Source organism: Lathyrus oleraceus, chromosome 2 (assembly GCF_024323335.1).
Source record: "Lathyrus oleraceus cultivar Zhongwan6 chromosome 2, CAAS_Psat_ZW6_1.0, whole genome shotgun sequence".
Classification (NCBI taxonomy): Eukaryota; Viridiplantae; Streptophyta; class Magnoliopsida; order Fabales; family Fabaceae; genus Lathyrus; species Lathyrus oleraceus.
The window spans coordinates 218,403,205-218,423,760 of NC_066580.1; the positions used below are offsets into that span (position 1 = coordinate 218,403,205).

Here is a 20,556-nt window from a genome sequence, read left to right on the forward strand (position 1 = left end):
TTATAGTTAAAATAAATTAATTAGTCATTAATAATTAAAATATTAAGTCATTTTATAATACTGAATCAATTATAGAATATATATATACTTGTTGCAATATTTTTACAAGATAGAATTGTTGACCTTAGGACCAAATTCAATTCACTATCTTACAGGGACCAATAGATTACTTAAACCAAATTTTAAACTCGTGTACTCTATCAAATTTACATGAGCCTAGCGTGATCTGATGTAATTCTCGTGAATTTTGATCAATAAAAGAGTGTGTTAGAAAGTGTCTTAGTTACTAACACTCCTCTCAATAATAATGAATAACAAATATATTTAATTTACTTTTGCTATGATAATTACGGGTGCTGTAATTATTATTTTGGTGTTTGCTTTGTTTTTCACAGTATGTTTAATTTATGCCTTGCAAGCAGTATAATTGAGTTCTTGTCAATTACTAAAGACGATTTGCAGTCAAGGTTTGCTGAACAGACTGCTAAAGATTGAGTTAGCCAGTTTGACAGTTTGCACGCAGTTTGGTTCAGTTCACCACACACATGCAGTTCAGTTCTTTAGCTTTAGACATGGCTGGGAAACATAAAACGTGTGAACCAAACAAGATCAGTTTGGTTTGAGCAAACTATTTGGATCTCCTTCCAAAACTGAAGGACGAATAAGCCTAGTCCCACCATTGTGAGAGTAAAGTTCATTCAACATGAAGAAAGTGTGATTTCATGTTGTACTTCCTGAGAAAATGGAGGGGGAACGGGAGCAAGAAGTCCACAAATTTAATTTGCGGGAATTTCAACTGGAATTCCTGGGGTAGGCTCTACAACCTTCACGCCTGGTAATTCTTTTGATAGAAGCTCCTGCATAACAATTTGAAGATAGAATCACTAAGCATACAACCCAAAAGATAGACTAGAGAGTAACTTCACAGCAAATAAAGCCATTAGGGAGTTTTTCATCAGTAATGGACCAACGGTTTGTTTGGCTAAATAGTTTAATTAAGGGCTAATTAAGTAAGTTCTAATTACATAAGTGATTAGGGATAAGCTATTTAGGCATAAGTTGTTTTCATAAGTTATGTAGTGCCCTTATTGTGAAAAAGCTAAAAACAACTTGCAGACATTTTTATAGGCTATTTTTCTAAGCTCTCACAAAGACTTGAGCAAGTGCATACTATTTATGATAAACCTAAATAAACTCTTCCAAACACACCAATCCTCGATTACTTTTGTTCTTGTAGTTGCAATAAGTTCATATCCATTGAACATGAGAGACACTAGGTTTAGCTGATTAAGATAAACATAATACTGTAAAGGCCACAATTTACAAAGTGCAAAAGGAAGCAAAAAAATTAAATAATATAATTCTTCTACAGAGCTTGTTGATAGAAGGAGCATCGTAAGAGTCTTGCTCATGAAGAACAAAAGTAAACAACCAACAAACAAGAAAAGTCCTTAGCCATATGCAGAATGTCAACTGAAGGCCGGATGGTTTGGGTGACAGCAGCCATAATGACAATGAAGACAAATATTGAACTTGCGGTTGCTGTGATGTGAGTGAAGGATCATGGGTTAGGTGAGACATAAATCAGGCACTTGAACAATCAGGGATGCACATGAAGGAAAAAGGAAAACCTAATGGGTTGGAGAGTATTTCAAATTAAAGGTGGGGTTGCATTTTGTTGGCCAATGTTGTTGTTTGCTTTCTTTTATCAGACTATTTCAGAAGCTCAAATGTAGAAGGAGATACACTTCTGCTCTATTGATGAAAATATTTTAATTGAGGTAAAAGTCTTTTTACACAAAAAGCAATATCCACTTGAGTCAAACAAATTTAGTCATTGTATGCGCAAAATCAACACAACATGGCCATGCATTTTCCTCCCAGTGTCTCATTATCTTGCCTATCCAACCCTATCTATTTCTCTAACACTCTCTGAAGGTGGACCCTCCCATTTTTTCCAACTAGGTCAGGACTCTCTCCACTAACAATTAGGATGGGAGAAAATATGATACATGGGCTTCTAACATCAAAAATTGGTGTATGAGTAAGGAATTTGAGACCATCTCAACAAGAAAGTCAATTTTATGCTTGTAACCAACCATTCTCAGCGGATTAAAACTGATGCTAAACTTTGTATTGTCATAAAAATCAATATTCATCCTTCACTGGCTGATTATATAGGTTTCTTCATGCTACATTACATGACTTTAATGAAAGCTTGCATCCCCCGCTGGCTATTTATCAAATCGTAATAAGATTATAGATTCTACTAATATACCCGCGTTGAAATCTACATGGTCTACCTTGCTACTTTATCAGTCAAATCATCTTCTGAAGTGGATGAACCACATGTGCCAATTGATTCCTCTGCCTTGGTCTCTGACAAGATTAACCAGGGTTAGTCTCACAAGCAAGGAAAACACTGTCCTGATTGTGGCCGTTAGAACAAAGCTGAATGCACCATTGATAGGTGGTGTTTCCTAAATGATCATTTTCCACTTGTTCCTTTTATTTTCATTACGCCGTTATTTGATCCTCAAGCCCCATCAACTACATTTACTGACCTCAACTAGTTATATGAGGAGGTTTAGATGGCCTAACTCAAGCCTACAAAACCGGTTGGTAGAGTGAGGATTTCCTCCACTTATAAACACAGTTCAAATCATATATTATCAGATGTGGGACTCTTAACACACGCTCGAGGTGCTAAGAAATGTGGTTGGGCTTAACTCAACCCTACAAAACCGGTTGGTAGAGTGAGGACGGTCTCCACTAATAAACACATGTTCAAACCATATATTATCCGATGTGGGACTCTTAACAATTACGAAATCAAAATCGTATGATACCCTACATCACTCTTTTTATTTTTATTCATATTCAATACATTTGAATTTTTTTATATGAATTTTTATTTAATTGATATTTTTAATTTTATGCCCTGATTTGATTATTTTAACTAAACTATGTTTTTTATATGAATATATATACAATATATGAGTTTGTGAAATTGGCAGGATCATTTGTAACGCCCCAGACTGCTGTCAAGATTATCGACTGACCCCACAAATCAACACGGATCTTTTCAGCATGTTTGTCCTCGCTCACGTTTTTCGAGAAACTTCCCAGAAGGTCAACCATTCAAATACTACTTCAAGTCAAGCACGCTTAACTATAGAATTCTTATATGTTAGACTACCGAAAAGAAGATGCATCTTGTTGGTATAGGTAGTATCAATCAATCCTTATAAGCTTTCCTTCAACCATGCAGTCACATACCTGCACAGCCTCAAGATCCCTCTCATTTCGATGTGAATTCGATTTTTCCCTAGAAGCTATTAGGAGTGTCTCATTATCATGCCTATAACCACTCCCTCGCCCTCGGATGTTACATGTAACCACACTCCACCCTCTTTGGCCTCAGGCTTTACATGCCCACCAACTTCCGCTTAGTTCGTCCCCGAACCATATCGTACTGGGAGAGGTCTAGTTGTGATACTATTTATAACGCCCCAAACTGCTTTCAAGATTATCGACTGACCCCAAAAACCAACACGGGTCTTTCCCGGAAAGCGTGTGAGTGAAGACAAAGCATGTTGAAAAGATCCGTGTTGGTTTGTGGGGTCAGTCGGTAATACTGAAAGGAGTCTGGGACGTTACGATCCATGTTACGATACTTCGATTCACGATCTTGTGACTTCTCTCCGATTCCATATAGGATCTCGATTTTGACTACCGTGATCATATTCATAGGATTCTGATTGTACAACTATTAGTATGTGTTAAGAGTCTCACATCATACAATATCAATCTCAGATAGCGGAGCGGTGCGGTAGACCCCAAAAATGGAATAGCGGGATAGCAGGATAGCCACTATTTATCTATTTTTTAGACTAACTATATGAATAATATTATAAAACATATATTTAATGTAAACCAAACAAATAAAAGAGGAAAAAAAGGAACGGAGTTATTAAATGACTATTACTTAAAAAAAAAAAAAGCAATGGACAATATGAATAAAGAAGAGAAAAGAAAGAAGAAGAAAGATGAGAAAAGAAAGAAAGTAACAAAGAAAAGAAATAAGAAAGAGAAAAGAAAGAATGAAGAAAAACAGAAAGAAGAAAAGAAAAGAGAGAGGTAAAAACCAATTTGTGAAGAGAGGATTTCAGGCGGCGACGCTAAGAAACAAAGCATATAAAGGCGGCGGCGTTGAGAAACGAAGCAGATGGAGGTGACACTAGGAAGAAGATCGTGAGAAGAAAACTCTGAAAACTAAAGCGAAAGCGTGTGAGAAGATCGAATCCTCTGTTTTGTGTTCTAAGTAAGAGCAAATTGGAAAAATTCCACAAAATTCCTCCAATGTTTATTTATTTTAAGGGTAAAGTTGAGTTTTCACCTTCAAAACGGTACAAACCCGCTCGGGCTGGGAAGTGCTTCGCTCCCGCTACCTGCTAAACATCAAATAGTGGCTGATATCTCAAACTGAGATGCGAACCGTTTCTCCATAGCAAAGGGTCACCGCTCTGGGTCACTATTCCGGGATAGCGTCACTATCGTTAATCCTAAACAATATATGGCATGAACATGTGCTTATAAGTGTGTGGCAATTCTCACCCTATAAGCCGGTTTTATAGGATGAGTTAGGCGCAACTATATTTCTTAACATGATATTTGAGTTTGACTTTTAATCGAACTATATTCTTTAGGGAGACCATGAAGAACAAACACCATGAAAATATTGTCAAGCTTGCCCAATACCTTCGTAATATCATCACTAACCAGCATAAGTTTGAGGTCATCAATAGTAGACTGAGCACAGGTCAAATATTCTAATAGGTCTTGATCATTCATTTTAAGAGTAGCCAAGTTGTAGACCGACTCATATAATCTTTGAATATCGTTAGCATAAAGGTTTTTAGCCTTATAAAGGTTATTAGCTTTCCACCAAACCTCATAAATGTCCTATACAGATGAAAGTGTGTCATCAGTTTTACCTCGATAGAATTCCATAACAATGATATAAGTTGAGAATAAGTGGACTCCCAATCAACTTTCACTGCTGCATCAATTTCTAAAACCTTCTTAGTAAGATGGTCTGATGTTGACCCAAAAACTATAACTCAACCGAAACATACCAATTCAAATAGTTCTTATTACCATCAAATAAAGAAGTCGGGATCACAGAAACAATAAACAACCGGCAGGTTACAAAGAGAAATGGCAACAAACAAATATGTCGGAGGCAAAGAACTAGTTCAAACACACCTTAAACGTGAGACCCACAAACTGAAAGTGGTCCCAATGGAATAAGAGGGTAAAACCAAGCATGTAGCAACAATCTCTGCCGGAAACGGACGATCGAAAGGTGGCACGTAGCTTACACGCGTCGGCGCATGGACGAGAGTGGCCGAGGATGTTGGCGCCTCGGTTTTGGCAGGTAGCAGATTAGTGACTTCCGGCCACTCTAAAAGGTTGCGTGTCACTTTTATATGCGACGGATGATTCGAATAAATAGGCTCTTGAATACCCAAGAGTAATAAAAATTAGGGTTTAGAATCATTCTCCAGGTACCAACTTAAATTTTAAATTTCTTATTTTATTATGTGCATCCCCTCAATTTTGGGAATTAATTTAATTATTCTAAGTTTTATCCTATTTTGCACCCACTGAGATAATAGTTTTGCACCATCTCGCGTAGTTGTAAAAGCTGAAACATTTAAAATAGTAATTTATTAGCCTGTATTCAATGCACTAAAAGTTTAAGCAAGTACATTTTTTTTTATAAAACCCTCTTAAAAAGGGTCAAATCAAATGAAAGACTGACTTTTCACAATATATATGGTAATTATAATATTTAAAATAATTTGCAAATGAAAAAACTTATGAGAAACAAAAAATTAAATCGTCTAAGTTATTAACGATTTTGATTTAATTAATGTGAAAAATATCAAAAAAAAAAAAAAAAAAAATATATATATATATATATATATATATATATATATATATATATATATATATATATATATATATAATAAATATATATATATATATAATATAAGAGTTTATGAAATCTATTTTAATTTTTATGAGTTGTAAATTAGAACTATAAATTTATTAAATATTATTATAGTACTTTTTTATATAAATTTAGAATTCTCTAACCAAAAATATTACATAATAATTTATTTATTTTAAAGTAACCAGTATTTTCAAATTAAATCTCTAAATAACCTATTTTTCAAAACAAATACAAAAATAACCATTGTCCACATAAATATAATTTTTATTTTCAATTTTTTTTATTTAATTATAAAATTTATATTTAAAATTTAAAAAAAAGAATTAAAGGTGCATGCGCCACATGCATTGGTCTATATACTATGTAGTGTATGCATGCGCCAATGCATGTGGCACTACACATGCATGCGCCAAGAGGCATGGCGCCTAGGTGCAAATCCATTGGAAGCATGCGCCAGCTCCAATGGCGCCTCCTCTCTATCTTAATTGGATGTGTCAGTTCAACTGCCACATCAGTTAGGAAAGGTGGTTATTTTGGTTTTTTTTTTAAAAAATTGATTATTTAAGAATTTAATTTGAAAATACTGGTTATTTTATAAAAAAATCACATAATGACATATATCTTAAATTAGAATTTGTTAATTTACATCCATTATTTCATTAAAATATTAATAAAAAATCCTGCACCCCTAACACAGGGCCCTGACTCCGCCACTGGATATAACGACCTGTCGTAATAATTTCTCAAACCAAGAGAAATTCCAATAATTTTTTGAAAAGAATTCAATGATGGTCATTATCCAACTCAAAATAATTTCTCAAACAAGATAAATTCAGATAATTCTGTAAAGAGAATCCAAAACTTAATACTTTTAATTTCTCAACTCAAACGAGGAGAAATTAACATATAATTCTCTAAAGAGAATTCAAGAAAATACTCAAAAAAAATTCAACGAGTAGAAAGTAAGGGGGAGAAATTTGCACTTCGACATGTCAAAAGATGCGGAGTTATGAGAGTGAGGAAGGAAAAAGGAATTTTTGGTGTGTTTTGGAATGAGACATGGAATTTCCTTATATAATGAAGTGGGATGGCTAAAATATCTCACTTAAGCAATGTGGGACTAAGAAGTTTTTTCAACTAACACATAATATGGGACTTGAGAAACACTTTCAAATCCATCTCCCTATATTGGAATATTGACATAATGTTCCAACAATCCCCCACTTGAATTTTTAAAAAAAAGTGTTTCAGAAGTAACGGAAAACATTTCTCAGATTGTGCATAAACAAAAGTGTCTGCGACTTGAACCTTTGCGTAGCAAGTAGGATTCAGATTCAACAAGGGTGGCACAATTGTCTTGAACTCTATCTCAGACATCAAACTCGCACACAACTTTTTCTTAAGGTGTATTCTAATAGTATATGCTTTAATGGTCATGCACGTGTATCCCGATTTAGTGAAGACTCTAGGAATTCTGCCTCGAAATTCCATAGGAACCGGCCTAAGTTTCACAATCACAAAGGTGAGTCTATCAAGAGTATTATTGTAGTCTAGGTACTCTCTCATACAGAGTATAGATCCCATTAAGAGTTTCTATCATCTCATCCTCTTACACTTCAGGATTCATGCTTTTCTTATTTACTCTAGCATGATCACCTCATATTACCCACAACTTGTTAATACCCATTGAACCTATTTCTTGGGATCTCCAGTCATTTAGGTCGGGTTACCATCATGAGCAACTCATTTTTCTATAGGCATTAGTCCCATCTTATTTGATTTATTATATACTTACTCTCTAGCTAATCTATTTTTCAAAGGATCTGCTAAATTCTCATCAGTGCATACGTGATTCACTCTTACAGCTCCGTTAGAGATGCAGTCTCTAACAGTGTTATGCTTTCTTCTAATTTGACGTCTTTTACCATTATAATAACGGCTCTAAATTTTTGCAATAATCGTGGTACTATCGTAGTGGATCAACACAACTGGCATAGGTTTTAGGTTTTTCCCACGCATGGATCTCAGATAGTAAGCATCTTAACCAACTTGCTTTTTTTCTAGCAGTCACTAATGTTATCATCTCAGACTCCATCGTGGATTGAGCCAGGATAGTCTGTTTCTTTGATTTCCAAGATACAGTTCCTCCCGCTATATTGAATATATAGTCACTAGTTGCTTTGGAATCATTTGATAAGGTATTTCAATCTGCATCATTGTATTCTTCAAGTACAACAAGAGATCTCTGATAAAGCAGACTGAGATTCATGTTCCTTTTAAGATACCGCATGACTCGTTCAATAGCTTGTCAATGATCATTACTCGGTCCACTAGTAAACCTGCTAAACAATCCTACGACATATGCAATGTTGGGTCTAGTACAATCAGAGGCATACCTAAGACTGCCAATGAGGCTCGCATATTCTGTTTGTCTGACACTTTCACTAGTGTTCTTAAACAGTTTCACACTTAGATTGTATGGCGTGCACGTAAATTTACAGTCAAAGTAATTATATTTCTTTAAGATCTTCTCCACGTAATGAGATTGATCCAAAGAAATTTCGAATCTAGTGATTTCGATTCCAAGAATCACACTCGCTTCTCCGAGGTTTTTCATATCAAAGTTGTTTCACAATAATGATTTTACATCATTAACTACTGAAGGTTTGATTCAAAAATGAGTAAGTCGTCTACATAGAGACATATGATAGTGCAAATGTGATTCTCATATTATAATAAACACAATTGTCACTTTCATTCACTTTGTACTCATTCGATATCATTAAGTTATCAAACTTTTTATGTCATTGCTTTGGAGCTTGTCTTAACCATACAAAGACTTATCTAACTTAGAGACCTTGTTTTCTTGCCCGTGAATTACAAACCTTTCCGGTTGGTCCATATAAATTTTTTCTTCTAAGTCACTGTTTAAAAAAGTTGTTTTAACATTCATTTGGTGTACTATTAAGTTATAAATAACATTCATTGAAATAAGTACCTTAATGAATGTAATTCAAGTGACTGGAGAAAAAGTATCGAAGAAATCTATATTTTCTCTTTGCCTAAAACCTTTGGCTGCAATGCGAGTCTTGTACTTATCAATTGTTCCATCATGTTTTAGTTTCTTTTTCAAAACCCATTTACAACCGATTGGTTTGCAATCAGGAGACACGTCTACTAAGTGTCAGATCTTGTTAGATTCTAGAGAATATATCTCATCGTTAATAGCTTCTTGTCATAAATCTGCATCCAGAAATGACAAATCTTCTTGAAGATTTGTTGGATCTTCCTCTACTGTATATGCCGCATAATTGGGCTCATAGTCTTTAGCAACTCTTACTCATTTACTTTGTAAAGTCTGGTTCTACTTCGTTGTTGCTTTCAGTGCTTCTTATAACAGGAATGTGATTCAATTCAGTGCCCCCACTATTTCTCGATTTGAAAGAGAATTTGTCTTCATAAAATTCAACATCATTTAATTCTATAATCACTTTAGTATTTAGGTCATAATACATATATGCCTTATTGTTTGTTGCATACCCAATGAATACACATTCATAGTCTCTACTAACGACTCTAACTCTCTTTAAAACGTTTTGCGGCACTGTCCAAAATTATGCAAAGCAGTCGAACTATCACGCCTCCTCCAAGATAAACAGCCCAGTTCTATATTCTACGATTATTACTTGCATCGGTCTAGAAATACACCCTTGCACGGTAGATAATCGGTCTAGAAATACATCCTTTGATGGTACAAAGACCATTCGACCCTCTGATGGTACAAATACCATTCGAAAATGGTATAAATATCTCTCATAGTATCTGGTATAATAATTTCTCAAACCAAGATAAATTCCAATAATTTTCCGAAGAGAATTCAATAATGGTCATTTGACCATTCAAAATAATTTCTCAAACAAGAGAATTCAAATAATTCTCAAAAAAAATCCAAAAAGAATTCAAGAAAATACTTAGAAAATTCAACAAGTAAAAAGAAAGGAGGAGAAGTTGGCGCTTCGACAATTCGAAAGACGCAGAGTTATGAGAGTGAAGAAGGGAAAAACTGAACAAAATGAGTTTTTGGTATGTTTTGGAATGAGACAGAGAATTTCCTTATATAATAAAGTGAGCTAGCTAAAATATCTCACTTAAACAATGTGGGACTAAAGAGTTTTTTAAACTAACTCATAATGTGGGACTTGAGAAATTTTTTCAAATTCATCTCTCTATATTGAAATATTGACATAATGTTCCAACGGCAGCTAAACTAGAAAATCTCACAAAAACCATTTCAAATTGTCCTTGAAACTGCACATGTAGAACGTACTTCTTTACTTCACAAGAAGCTGGACGGAAATATTACACTAGAAGGAAGAAAAACAAACATATGGTAGTGTCAAACACTACTTTGGTGCAAAGCCATGAATCTGACCAGGCTCTAAAAAATGGAATCTCCTCAGATAATATTGCTCCTAACTCAGAACTTGCTCATACGAGTTTGAGTAACAGTGATGTTACTTCTATTGCATTAAGAAAAGGGAAGAAAACTTGCACTCAACATCCCATTAAAAGATTTGTTTCATATAAGAAATTATCACAAAAATACAAGACATTTGTAGCAACACTTGACAAAATAAATATTCCAAAAAATATTCAAGAGGCACTTCAACAAACTAAGTCGACAGCAACTGTAACAGAAGAGATTAAAGCATTGATTAAAAATAACACTTGGCAAATTAATGTTCTACTAGAAGGGAAGAAGCAAGTTAGATGTAAGTGGATATTCTCAATCAAATTAGAATCAGAATATGAATTCATACTCTGGTTTGAAAGATTAACTTGAGTTGTCAAAGAATATGAATTCATACCAGACGAATCAGAAGACACTGTATTTGTCCAACACTCCTTGGAAGGGAAGGTAACTTTATTCATTGTGTATGTTAATGATATTGTTATCATCATGAGCAAATCAAACACTTAAAAGAACTCTTGGCTAGAGACTCTGAAGTGAAAGACTTGTACATAATTGGGAGAAATCTAACCTTGAATGATCCTATTGTTCCTTCTGATTGAATTATGCTTGCAAGAGGCCCTTTGCTATCTAAATCCCCATTTTTCATTGCCACAACGAACCTGTCAAATACAAAAATATCACCTAACATATACATAGAAAACTATGAAATACAATCACATTTCTAACCAAAAAAAATTTTTTAAAAAAGGGCTCAAAATCACCAAAATGTTCAAGTGTATTTTCCAAATAAACCGGAATATTATATGGAAAACTACCAAAAATGGATTCTAGGAAAAATATTTACAATTCAGGAACAACTAATCATACTTTTATTTATAAACCATTTGACTAGTTAATGATACAAATAGTGGCTAAGGGTAGTAGACACTATTTGAAGTAAATAATGACTTCAATGGTTAAATGATCCTTAATTAAAATATTTTGACCAAAATTTATTTTCCTTCTCCAAAAGTTTCTATTTTGCAAGAATGCTTTTTGGACCTTTGACAAGGGCACATTTGAATTGAATCGTGTTTCTTTGTGATTTTTACAGTAATTACAAAAGCTTTACTTGGCTTGAAGAAGCTTTGCAAGTTTCACTGCATCTTCTTGTCCTGAAACCAATGTAAACTTGGGCAATAACTGTTTTACGACCGGTGTGATCACAATATCTGCTCTTTCCTTTTCAATGAAGCCAGGATTATACACACAGTGAGGTTCATAGTAGAGAGACAATTGCACCTGTGGAGATGTAACAAGATACCTACAACACATGCAGCACAAAACCATTAACTTTTGTTTAATAGAATTTAATTTAATCTATATCTAGGGGATACCAACTTTTGGTGTGACTTTCACCTTCCAATTTTAACCTTCACTTAACCTACTTTATTTATAATTTTATCATTCTTTAGCCAATCAAATAATTGATTTTTCTATACGTATAAATAAAGGGGTTGCTAACAATTGATATAACTCTATTTTCTTCCACCTTTACCCTTTATTTAAACTATTTTATTTACAATTTTGCACTTTTTTACCCAATTAAAAGTGGAAAAATAAGGGAAAGAAAAAATGAGACTTAAAAAAGCAGACAAACAGGCACTAATGTGCCTCTATGCGAGCTAGTAACAAATAAGATGGAGAGACTAATGCATAAGAGAAAAATATACCAGAAAACTTCAACAGTATACCCGTTTTCAGGACGTTGCCAAGGTGGTCCAAGAACTGGTCCTGCTGTAGCCTTAATCCTAATTTTAGAACCATCTTTTGTTTCGATTTCAGAGCTTTGTCCAGGTCCTATATATGTAACCTGAAAATATGTGAAACTAGGTGAAAAAAACTTTAGATAACCAATAACTTGTCTATAGATCATATGACCCAGTGCTTCATGAGTACTGAAGGTTTCAATTGCTTGCTAACTGTTGACTGGGTATATTGATGAGCAAAACTTAAATGTTATGTTCAGTCAACTAAACCAAGTTGAAGTAAAAGAGTACAACTAAATGATAGAAACTGGTCTAAACAAATGAATAACTGAATACTGACGATACTTCATTTATTAAATCTATGTTGAGGAACTTTGAACCAGTTCAAAAGGAACCAGTGTCAGTCCAGTCAGGTGGTTGGATCAGTTCTGCATTTAGACATTACACCATTGAACCACGGTTCAACTGCACAAACTGTTGAGAAGTTCGTTGACCCGGCCGGTTCCTTTGTCACTCGCATATGCTCCTACAAAGATAAAAAATAAACTTGGGGTAGGGAGACCAGATATCGAAATCCAGGGTGTCCAAGGAAGGCTCGCCAACCACCGGGCCAGCAAATGCTTTTGTTGAATTTGCCAGCATTTATATAATAACTCTTCTTTTATCTACATAATGATATGTTAATAATATTAACAATACTTGAGAATAGGATTTTAGTAGTGAATGACTTCGGAGATTAGCTCTCAGCTTGATATAACTTATAGTGAAAACAGTACAATGGGAATCCCTTAATTAAGGGAATAAATATGGACTAAATCAGTCCAAATCAAAGCATAATTATATACAAAGAATATCTTAATAGTAAAGAATCAAATCCGTGCATACAGGAATACCCCTTCAAGCTTGTCATATATGTAAATTATTCTTTGTCCACGGAGAGCCTTCGTGAATATGTCTGCCAATTGGTAGTTAGAACCAACAAATGAAGTAGCAATCTCACTGGACACAATCTTCTCACGAGTATGTCTACCATAACATGTCATCTAATAACAATAATGAACCAACAGGGAAGACTTAATGGAGTGCCATAGAAGAGAGACCAATTGTTAGTCTGCTTGCTGTATCTCTTTTTGATAGATCAGACTCTGAACTCATACTTGACGATAATAGAAGGACCAGTACTACAGAGAACAGAACAGAACAGTCCGAAAAGTACCAAAAAGCGCTTAGGAAATACCAAAGCGCAAATAAAACACTGAAGAAAGTGGGACCCACTAACCAAACTAGGTCAAAACAGGAAGAGCAGCGGTTGATGAGAAGAACGGGACTAGATGCAACCCTGTCGGAGGCTTGAAAGGAGGTGTGTGGACTTCACACGCCCGCGAGACTGATAGCAAAAAGGACATGTGTGACAGCGCGTGCGGTAGCAGTTGACTATGGAAATTCAGGGATTGGCCATATGACGACAGCGAGTCTGATTGTGAGGTGAGGTCGGTGTCTCACGTAGGGTCGTGTGTTTTGGACTGTTAATAGGACAGTTTCGTATGTGACTGTGAGGACTAGAGTTTTCAAACTCATGGCAGGCCCAATGAATGTGAGATCTGTACCAACTTTAGAATAGAGTTTTAGTATTGATTAACTAGAGATATTAGCTGTCTTCTTGATATTATTTATATCGTAAACTATACAACAAGAATTCTTTAGTTAAGGGAATATATAGGACTAAATCAATCCTAATAAAAGAATAACTACATACAAGGAATATCTTAATAGTAAAGAATCAAATTAGTGCATATATATCAACACTCAACTTGAAGAAAATAGATAAAGCGGGTAAACAGTCGTGCGGGTCGTGCGGTTCAACTGATGACTCACTTGCCCGACCAGCGATCTGGAACTTTGACCAAGTCAACATCGGCTTGGGTTTTTAAAAACGGCTTCTAACAGAGAAAATATTGACATATAAATATAGTGTTGGACTTTCCGCCTTAATTGCAGTCTGCCCCTAGTCGCCTTAATTGCAGCACTTTGGCTTGCCTCATTGCAGCCCCTAACACCTTCATTGTGTTAGCTTCGAAGGGGTGAATTTAGTCCCACATTGCTTAGAGATATGGCATGTGTTGTGTTTATAAATGGGGGCAATCCTCACGTTACAAGCTGGTTTTGTAGGGTTGAGTTAGGTAGTCTAGTAATACAATAAGAGAGAAGAGAATAGAATGGTAAGACTAGTAACCAACTAAGAATTAGATAGTCTAGTCTCTCCCAACCATAATAGTTAAAATTCCAATTTATATCGATTGTGCAATTATACTTATGAATGAATTTTAATTTATTTAAGTATTTGAAGTGTGATTTAAGGTTTTAATTATCTTACTTGTGAACTGTGCTTATGAATTTAAATTTACAAGAGTACTTCAAGTGATTAAGATTTACTTTGCCTTACTGATGCTATTTTACATGCATATACATGAATTTATATGCATAAATATGAGTTTTAGCATTTTGTATAATTTTACGGTTAGTGTTACGATTTCAATATTTGCGATTTTACTTCCCCTTCCTGATTTTGCATAAGACAATTCAAGCAAATCAAGCATCATGTTCTAAGAAGCATGTGCTCCAAGGGTGAAAGGAGAGAACTGAATTACCAAAAAGACTATTATCTTGGTATTTAAAGAGAATACTAAATTTCTCTTTTATCTTTGTGAAACTTTTTTAACTTCAAAACCAATGCTGGAGGCCAAGGAAAAAAAGGAAAAAGTTAGGAAAGCAATCGATGTGACAAATATCTGTTCACGCTATTTGAAATAAACACGTGGATCATTGATAGATTCTACCTAATAAAAAACGTATATTCTTAAATTCTTTGGTCATTGGCCAGACTCAGCCAATTTTCGGGCTTACTATAGAACTTGACCAGAATGACACAAAAAATTAAGGAAAACGAATATCTGTTTTGATGGTCATCACTATCCTACCAAAAGAGAATGTTACAACGAAATTGACAAAGATAAATCTTCACTCAACTGGGCCTGTTTCAGTGATTTCCCTCTCAAATTCAATCAATCCTCTAGAATCACTCTTCCTATTTTATATTCTTTCATCTTCTAGCTAGTTCAATTAGACCACCCCCTGTAACCAATTCAGAACATCAGATAATTGCATCATTCAAGATCCCCAAACCATGCTTCATGTGCCACCAAACTATGTAGATATTAAATACATCAAAATGATGTTTTCATCTTGGCATGATTCAGATTAGATAAACCAAAATACACCAGATAACAGCACTGCATCATTCAAATTTAGCTTTCAACAATCAAACAGAAGACGGAACATGGAAACGAATACACATACTTACATTTCTGAAAAGAGGGTCCAGTAAGGTCTTGGCATTAGGAGTTGCTATAACTCTAGTATTTGGAAATTTCAGAGAAAAAGGGTTTAGGGTCTTCAAATGGCAGTGATCATCAAGGCTTTGAGTAATGAGTAAGCAATCAATTTCAGGAAGATCACTAAGCTGCACTAAAGAACTATACAGATTATAGCAAGATCATGAATTTTCACATCATGTAGTAGTAATACCAGATGTAATAAACTTCAAAAGATACCTGGAAGTTGTTTAAGAATTTCTTAGAAGCATCATATAGCCAAGGAATTCCAAAATCCAAGTTACCGACCAAAATTGGATCAACCAATATATTTGCTCCACCCACATTCCACAGCCAACTATTTCCCTAAATACAAAACAACCCAATCCATGTCAAAGGAGCATGAAAATGAAGAGAAACAAGTGAAAGTGGAAGAACCCTAAAACGCACCTCTAAATACGTGAGTTTATAGGAATCGGTTACAGAGAAATTGGATACTGGTGCGTTGTCAGCAGAAGCGTTACAAGCCAATATGGAAATTTTGGGGATAAATACAGTGGAAGTTGTGGAAATTGAAGTGGAAAGATTTGGGATAAAACCTGCAGATGAGAAAAGAGGATTGAAAGAGTGTCTTGGAATGGGGTGAGAGATTTTGTTGAGAAAAAGAGAATTGCAGTGTAACGTGGCCATGGATGATTTCCTAACTGAACTCAACCGTATCAGCTTAATGTCATGTCATCCATTCAAATGACTCAATCCTTATCATCTATTTGGTGGATTGGTGATATTGAAATTTGGGAATTTGGAGGGAGTGGAAACACAATTAGTGCCAATGTAGACAAAAATATAAATAATTATTTTATTTTATTTTAAATATAGAAATGTAACGGAATTTTTACGAAAATAACCCCTTTTTTTAAAGAAATTTCCAAAATACTTTTGATTTCAATTTTTTTTCCAAATTATCCCATTTTTAGGAGGAGTCGTCAATTGAATTGGAGATTCCTCTTAAAAAATGAATGGAGGCGCCAATTGGATTGGCTAGGGCACCTAGGGCAGGTGCCCTAGCCAATCCAATTGGCGCCCCTGTGTAGGATTTAAGAGGAGACGCCAATTCAATTGGAGACTCCTCTTAAAATGCAAATTTTTTTTGTAAATGGTATACGTGATAGATAAATTTGATATAGGACCAATTGATATTAATAAAATTTGTCGTTTACACAAAGAAACCTAATGGTGATGACCGGGATCACCTAACCGACCTCCGGTCCCACATCCTCTAGCTACCCTAATCCACGTTGACGATTCTGTACCGGTGTTTGAGCATCTGAGGGGCAAGGAGCGTCACTACCAACTACAGGAGAATGTTTGTTGAGGTAGTCAGACAAGTCGGCATAGTCTTCAGTATGCATCGATGGTGTACCGCCATAGATGAGCTCATGACCCATGCTAGAGAAGTTGGGATGTGGTTGACTCATTGATGGGCGACCGGGACGGTTGAAGAGAGACATGGGTGTGAACGATGCGTCGAGGAAAGGTTGGAAAGGTTGTTGGGGTGTTTGGTAGAGATAGGGTTGTTGGATGTTTTGGTTTTGTGAGGTTTGGGCTTCTTGGCTACGGTAGGAGGAGGGGCGGTTGGTGTTGAATGATCGTTGGGTGTTCTGGCTTAGGCGACTTTGATAGGGTGATGGGGTGGGTGCGAAGCGATGTTGAGTCTCAGGTTGATGGTCAATTTGTTGGTGGTGGTATGAGGTATGCTCTTGGTATTGGGGTTGGGTGTATGGAATGTTTTGGTTGTATGTTTGTGTGTTGGTTGAACGGAACGTTTGACGGACAGGGGGTTGTGTGTATCTAGTCTGACACTGTTGTTAGGGGTTTGATGTTGAGGTGTTAGGTGTGTAAGTTGTAACACCCCAATTAAACTAAGCTAATTATTTAATTTAAATTAATATTTTATTTATTAATTTAATTGAATAATTGGAATTTTGGATTATTATTATTTTATTATTATTTTGGAATAATAATTATTGGGATAATTATTTATTGGAATAATATATAAGTTGGAATTTAGAAAAAAATCCCATTTTTGATAAAAAGGTTAATTTCACGTGAAAAGGGAAAAGAGGCAGAAAGGGCAAAAAGCCAGAGAACGAAGGTTGAAGGAAGGAGAAGCTTGGAGCTCGGAAGCTGCCGGATTAACTCAGGTAAGGGGGGTTTATCATCGGTTAAAGGGTATTATATGATAATATGTACTGGGTAGTGATAACCATTGGTTGTATCTCTGATTTGATTGATGCATGATGAATTTGTGAAATATTGGATGAATAAAATTGGATGATAATTGAAAAGAATTCGTAGGAATTAGTAGGGATAATGTTAGGAACGGTGAAGATGAATAGGATATGATTCGTGTAGATGATATGGACGATTATTTTGTGTAATTTGGACTGTGGAAGGTTGGATCGGATAGGTTTCGTAACAGAGAAAGCCATAGCAGATCTGAGAGTTCTGGTTTCTGGTCATACGCGTATGGCACTAGGCAATACGCGTATGAGCTAGCTGATACGCGTATGGAGGAGGCCTTACGCGTATGGGAGAAAAAGATGATATTTTGAACGTAAATTGGTCTCTGTTGGTACGCGTAAGGGGAGATTGTTACGCGTAGCATACGCGTATGGGATAGGTGATACGCGTATGAGTTGGGCGAGGAAATGCGCAATACGCGTATGAGAGTGGGCATTACGCGTATGGGTTTGGCCAGGTTTGGGCAATACGCGTATGGCAGAGGCAATACGCGTATGGGCAGAATTGTGATTTTCTGTGCTACTGTTGTGCAGTTTTTGGTTGTTTAGGCTGAGTGATGCGACTTAGCTGAGGAATGATGTGATAGGGATCATTTCCCGTTGTTTTGAGTGGTATAGGTATTAGTAGAGTGAGCTAATACTGTGTTTGATTATGTGGCATGATATGATATGCTTTTGTGATAAAACGTGTTAATGATGTGTGTTGGTATGCATGATGCTGTGATTGTATCAGTTGTGTATGCATTGTGAATAGACTGTTTTGTGGCTAGAGTGTGAGCATGTGTCTATTCTGAATTTGTTGTGATGTTGCATTTGCTAGGTGATTAGCTTGCACACTGTGGCCCATTTGGGGTGGTAGCTAATTCCCATGGTGAGGAATTAGTGAGTTTAGTAATTATTGGACTGTTGTTGATTGTTTGCATGCTAGGTGAGTAGCGTGCATTTCATGGCCCATTTGGGGTGGTAGCTAATTCCCATGGTGAGGAATTAGTGAGTGAGTCACTATGTCTCAAGTGAGTGGGACTAGTGAGCTTGGTAGCCGTGCCTGGATTTGGACGGTGAGGTTGAACTATATGTTCACAAATAGTCGGTACCGCATGCATAGAGTCTCATTGCATAATAAATGTATGGCATATAATATGAATGGATGTATTCCAGTATTATATGTGTGTTGTGTGTTGTGTTGTTGATGTTGAGTATGGTTGAGATTATATATATGCTATATGTTATTGTTGAATATGATGTTTGAACGGATACTGCCGTTGCTGAGTGCGTAGTCTGATTAGGGTGAATTAATGTGTTAATTACTTAGCATTACATGTTGTTCTATAATGCTTGTTATATTGATTGAGGAACTCACCCTTACACCTATTTTTCAGGTAACGAGAAATGAGTTAAGTAGAAGCTAATGCTTGGAGTCTAGAGTAGTTCTTATGGGTCATGCTCTGATAGATGTAACATCGGGAGGGGATGTTTTAATTGATTTGATATTGGTTGTTGATGATTTACATGTATTGTGTTACATGTTTTACATTGAGTTGAATTTTATTCCGCTGCGAATTATGCAAAGAACCTTATTTTGATTAAATAAATGAGCATGACAGGATATTTTAATGATTTTTATGAAATGATTGTGTGACACCCTTCGGGGCATAATTACTCTGATGAATATATTGTTATTTTAATTATAATAATTTGGGGTATTTAGAAGGGTGTTACATTAGTGGTATCAGAGCATAGTCGGTCGTGTCGAGTCGTAGTTATTCTGTTTCCCTGTACGGGATAGGTGTTGTGTAACCCTATCAGTACTTATTTGTTTAGCTTGTTTGGGTTTTCAGAATAGAGATGGCTGGAAGAGGTAGAGATGATGCTGCGATTGCTGAGGCTCTGGGTATGCTAGCTGGAGTACTTGGAGGAAATCCGAATGTTGTAGGAATGGGAGCTGCTCGTCAACTGAGTGAGTTCCAGAAGAACAATCCTCCAATGTTCAAAGGAGCATACGATCCAGATGGTGCTCAGAAGTGGTTGAAGGAGATAGAGAGGATCTTCAGAGTAACTGAGTGTGCTGATAACCAGAAGGTCAGGTTCGGTACACATATGCTGTCAGAGGAAGCTGATGATTGGTGGGTTGCTACCCGCACTGAGTTGGAAACTGCTGGAGATGCTGAGATTACTTGGGCAGTGTTCAGAGAGAGGTTCCTGAGGAAGTATTTTCCAGAGGATGTTAGAGGGAAGAAAGAGATAGAGTTCTTGGAATTGAAGCAGGGTAACAAGTCTGTTACAGAGTATGCTGCCAAGTTCACCGAGCTGTCGAAGTATTATACTCCCTATAGTGAGGCTGCTGGAGAATTTTCAAAGTGTGTGAAGTTTGAGAACGGGTTGCGTCCCGAGATCAAACAGGCTATTGGATATCAGAGAATTAGAGTGTTTTCTGATTTGGTTGACTGTTGCAGGATTTTTGAACAGGATTCTAAGGCTAGAGCAGAGAGCTATCAGCAAAGGGTTGATAGGAAAGGCAAGAATCAGATTGATCGTGGAAAACCGTATGCAGCTGGCAAAGGTTTCCAGAGGCAGAGTGGGATGAAGAGGCCTAGTGGAGGAGATTCTAGTGCTCCTGTTAAGTGTTACAGATGTGGTC

At 36.0% G+C, this 20,556-nt stretch overlaps 1 protein-coding gene across 2 annotated transcripts; it reads right to left on the bottom strand.

Moving 5' to 3' along the window:
• Positions 1-305: 305 nt before the first annotated feature.
• LOC127118944 (uncharacterized) lies at positions 306-16,429 on the bottom strand. 2 transcript variants are annotated; one of them, XM_051049176.1, is made up of 7 exons: positions 16,066-16,429; positions 15,856-15,981; positions 15,606-15,764; positions 12,230-12,348; positions 11,608-11,799; positions 11,065-11,155; positions 306-857 (listed from the first exon to the last, which is right to left on the bottom strand). In XM_051049176.1, exons 1-7 carry the CDS (start codon positions 16,303-16,305, stop codon positions 777-779), a joined length of 1,008 nt encoding a protein of 335 aa, XP_050905133.1. In that variant the 5' UTR covers positions 16,306-16,429; the 3' UTR covers positions 306-776. The 2 variants fall into 2 exon arrangements, with proteins under 2 accessions (XP_050905133.1, XP_050905132.1); XM_051049175.1 differs by having other exon boundaries at positions 12,209-12,348.
• Between the last annotated feature and the right edge of the window lie 4,127 nt (positions 16,430-20,556).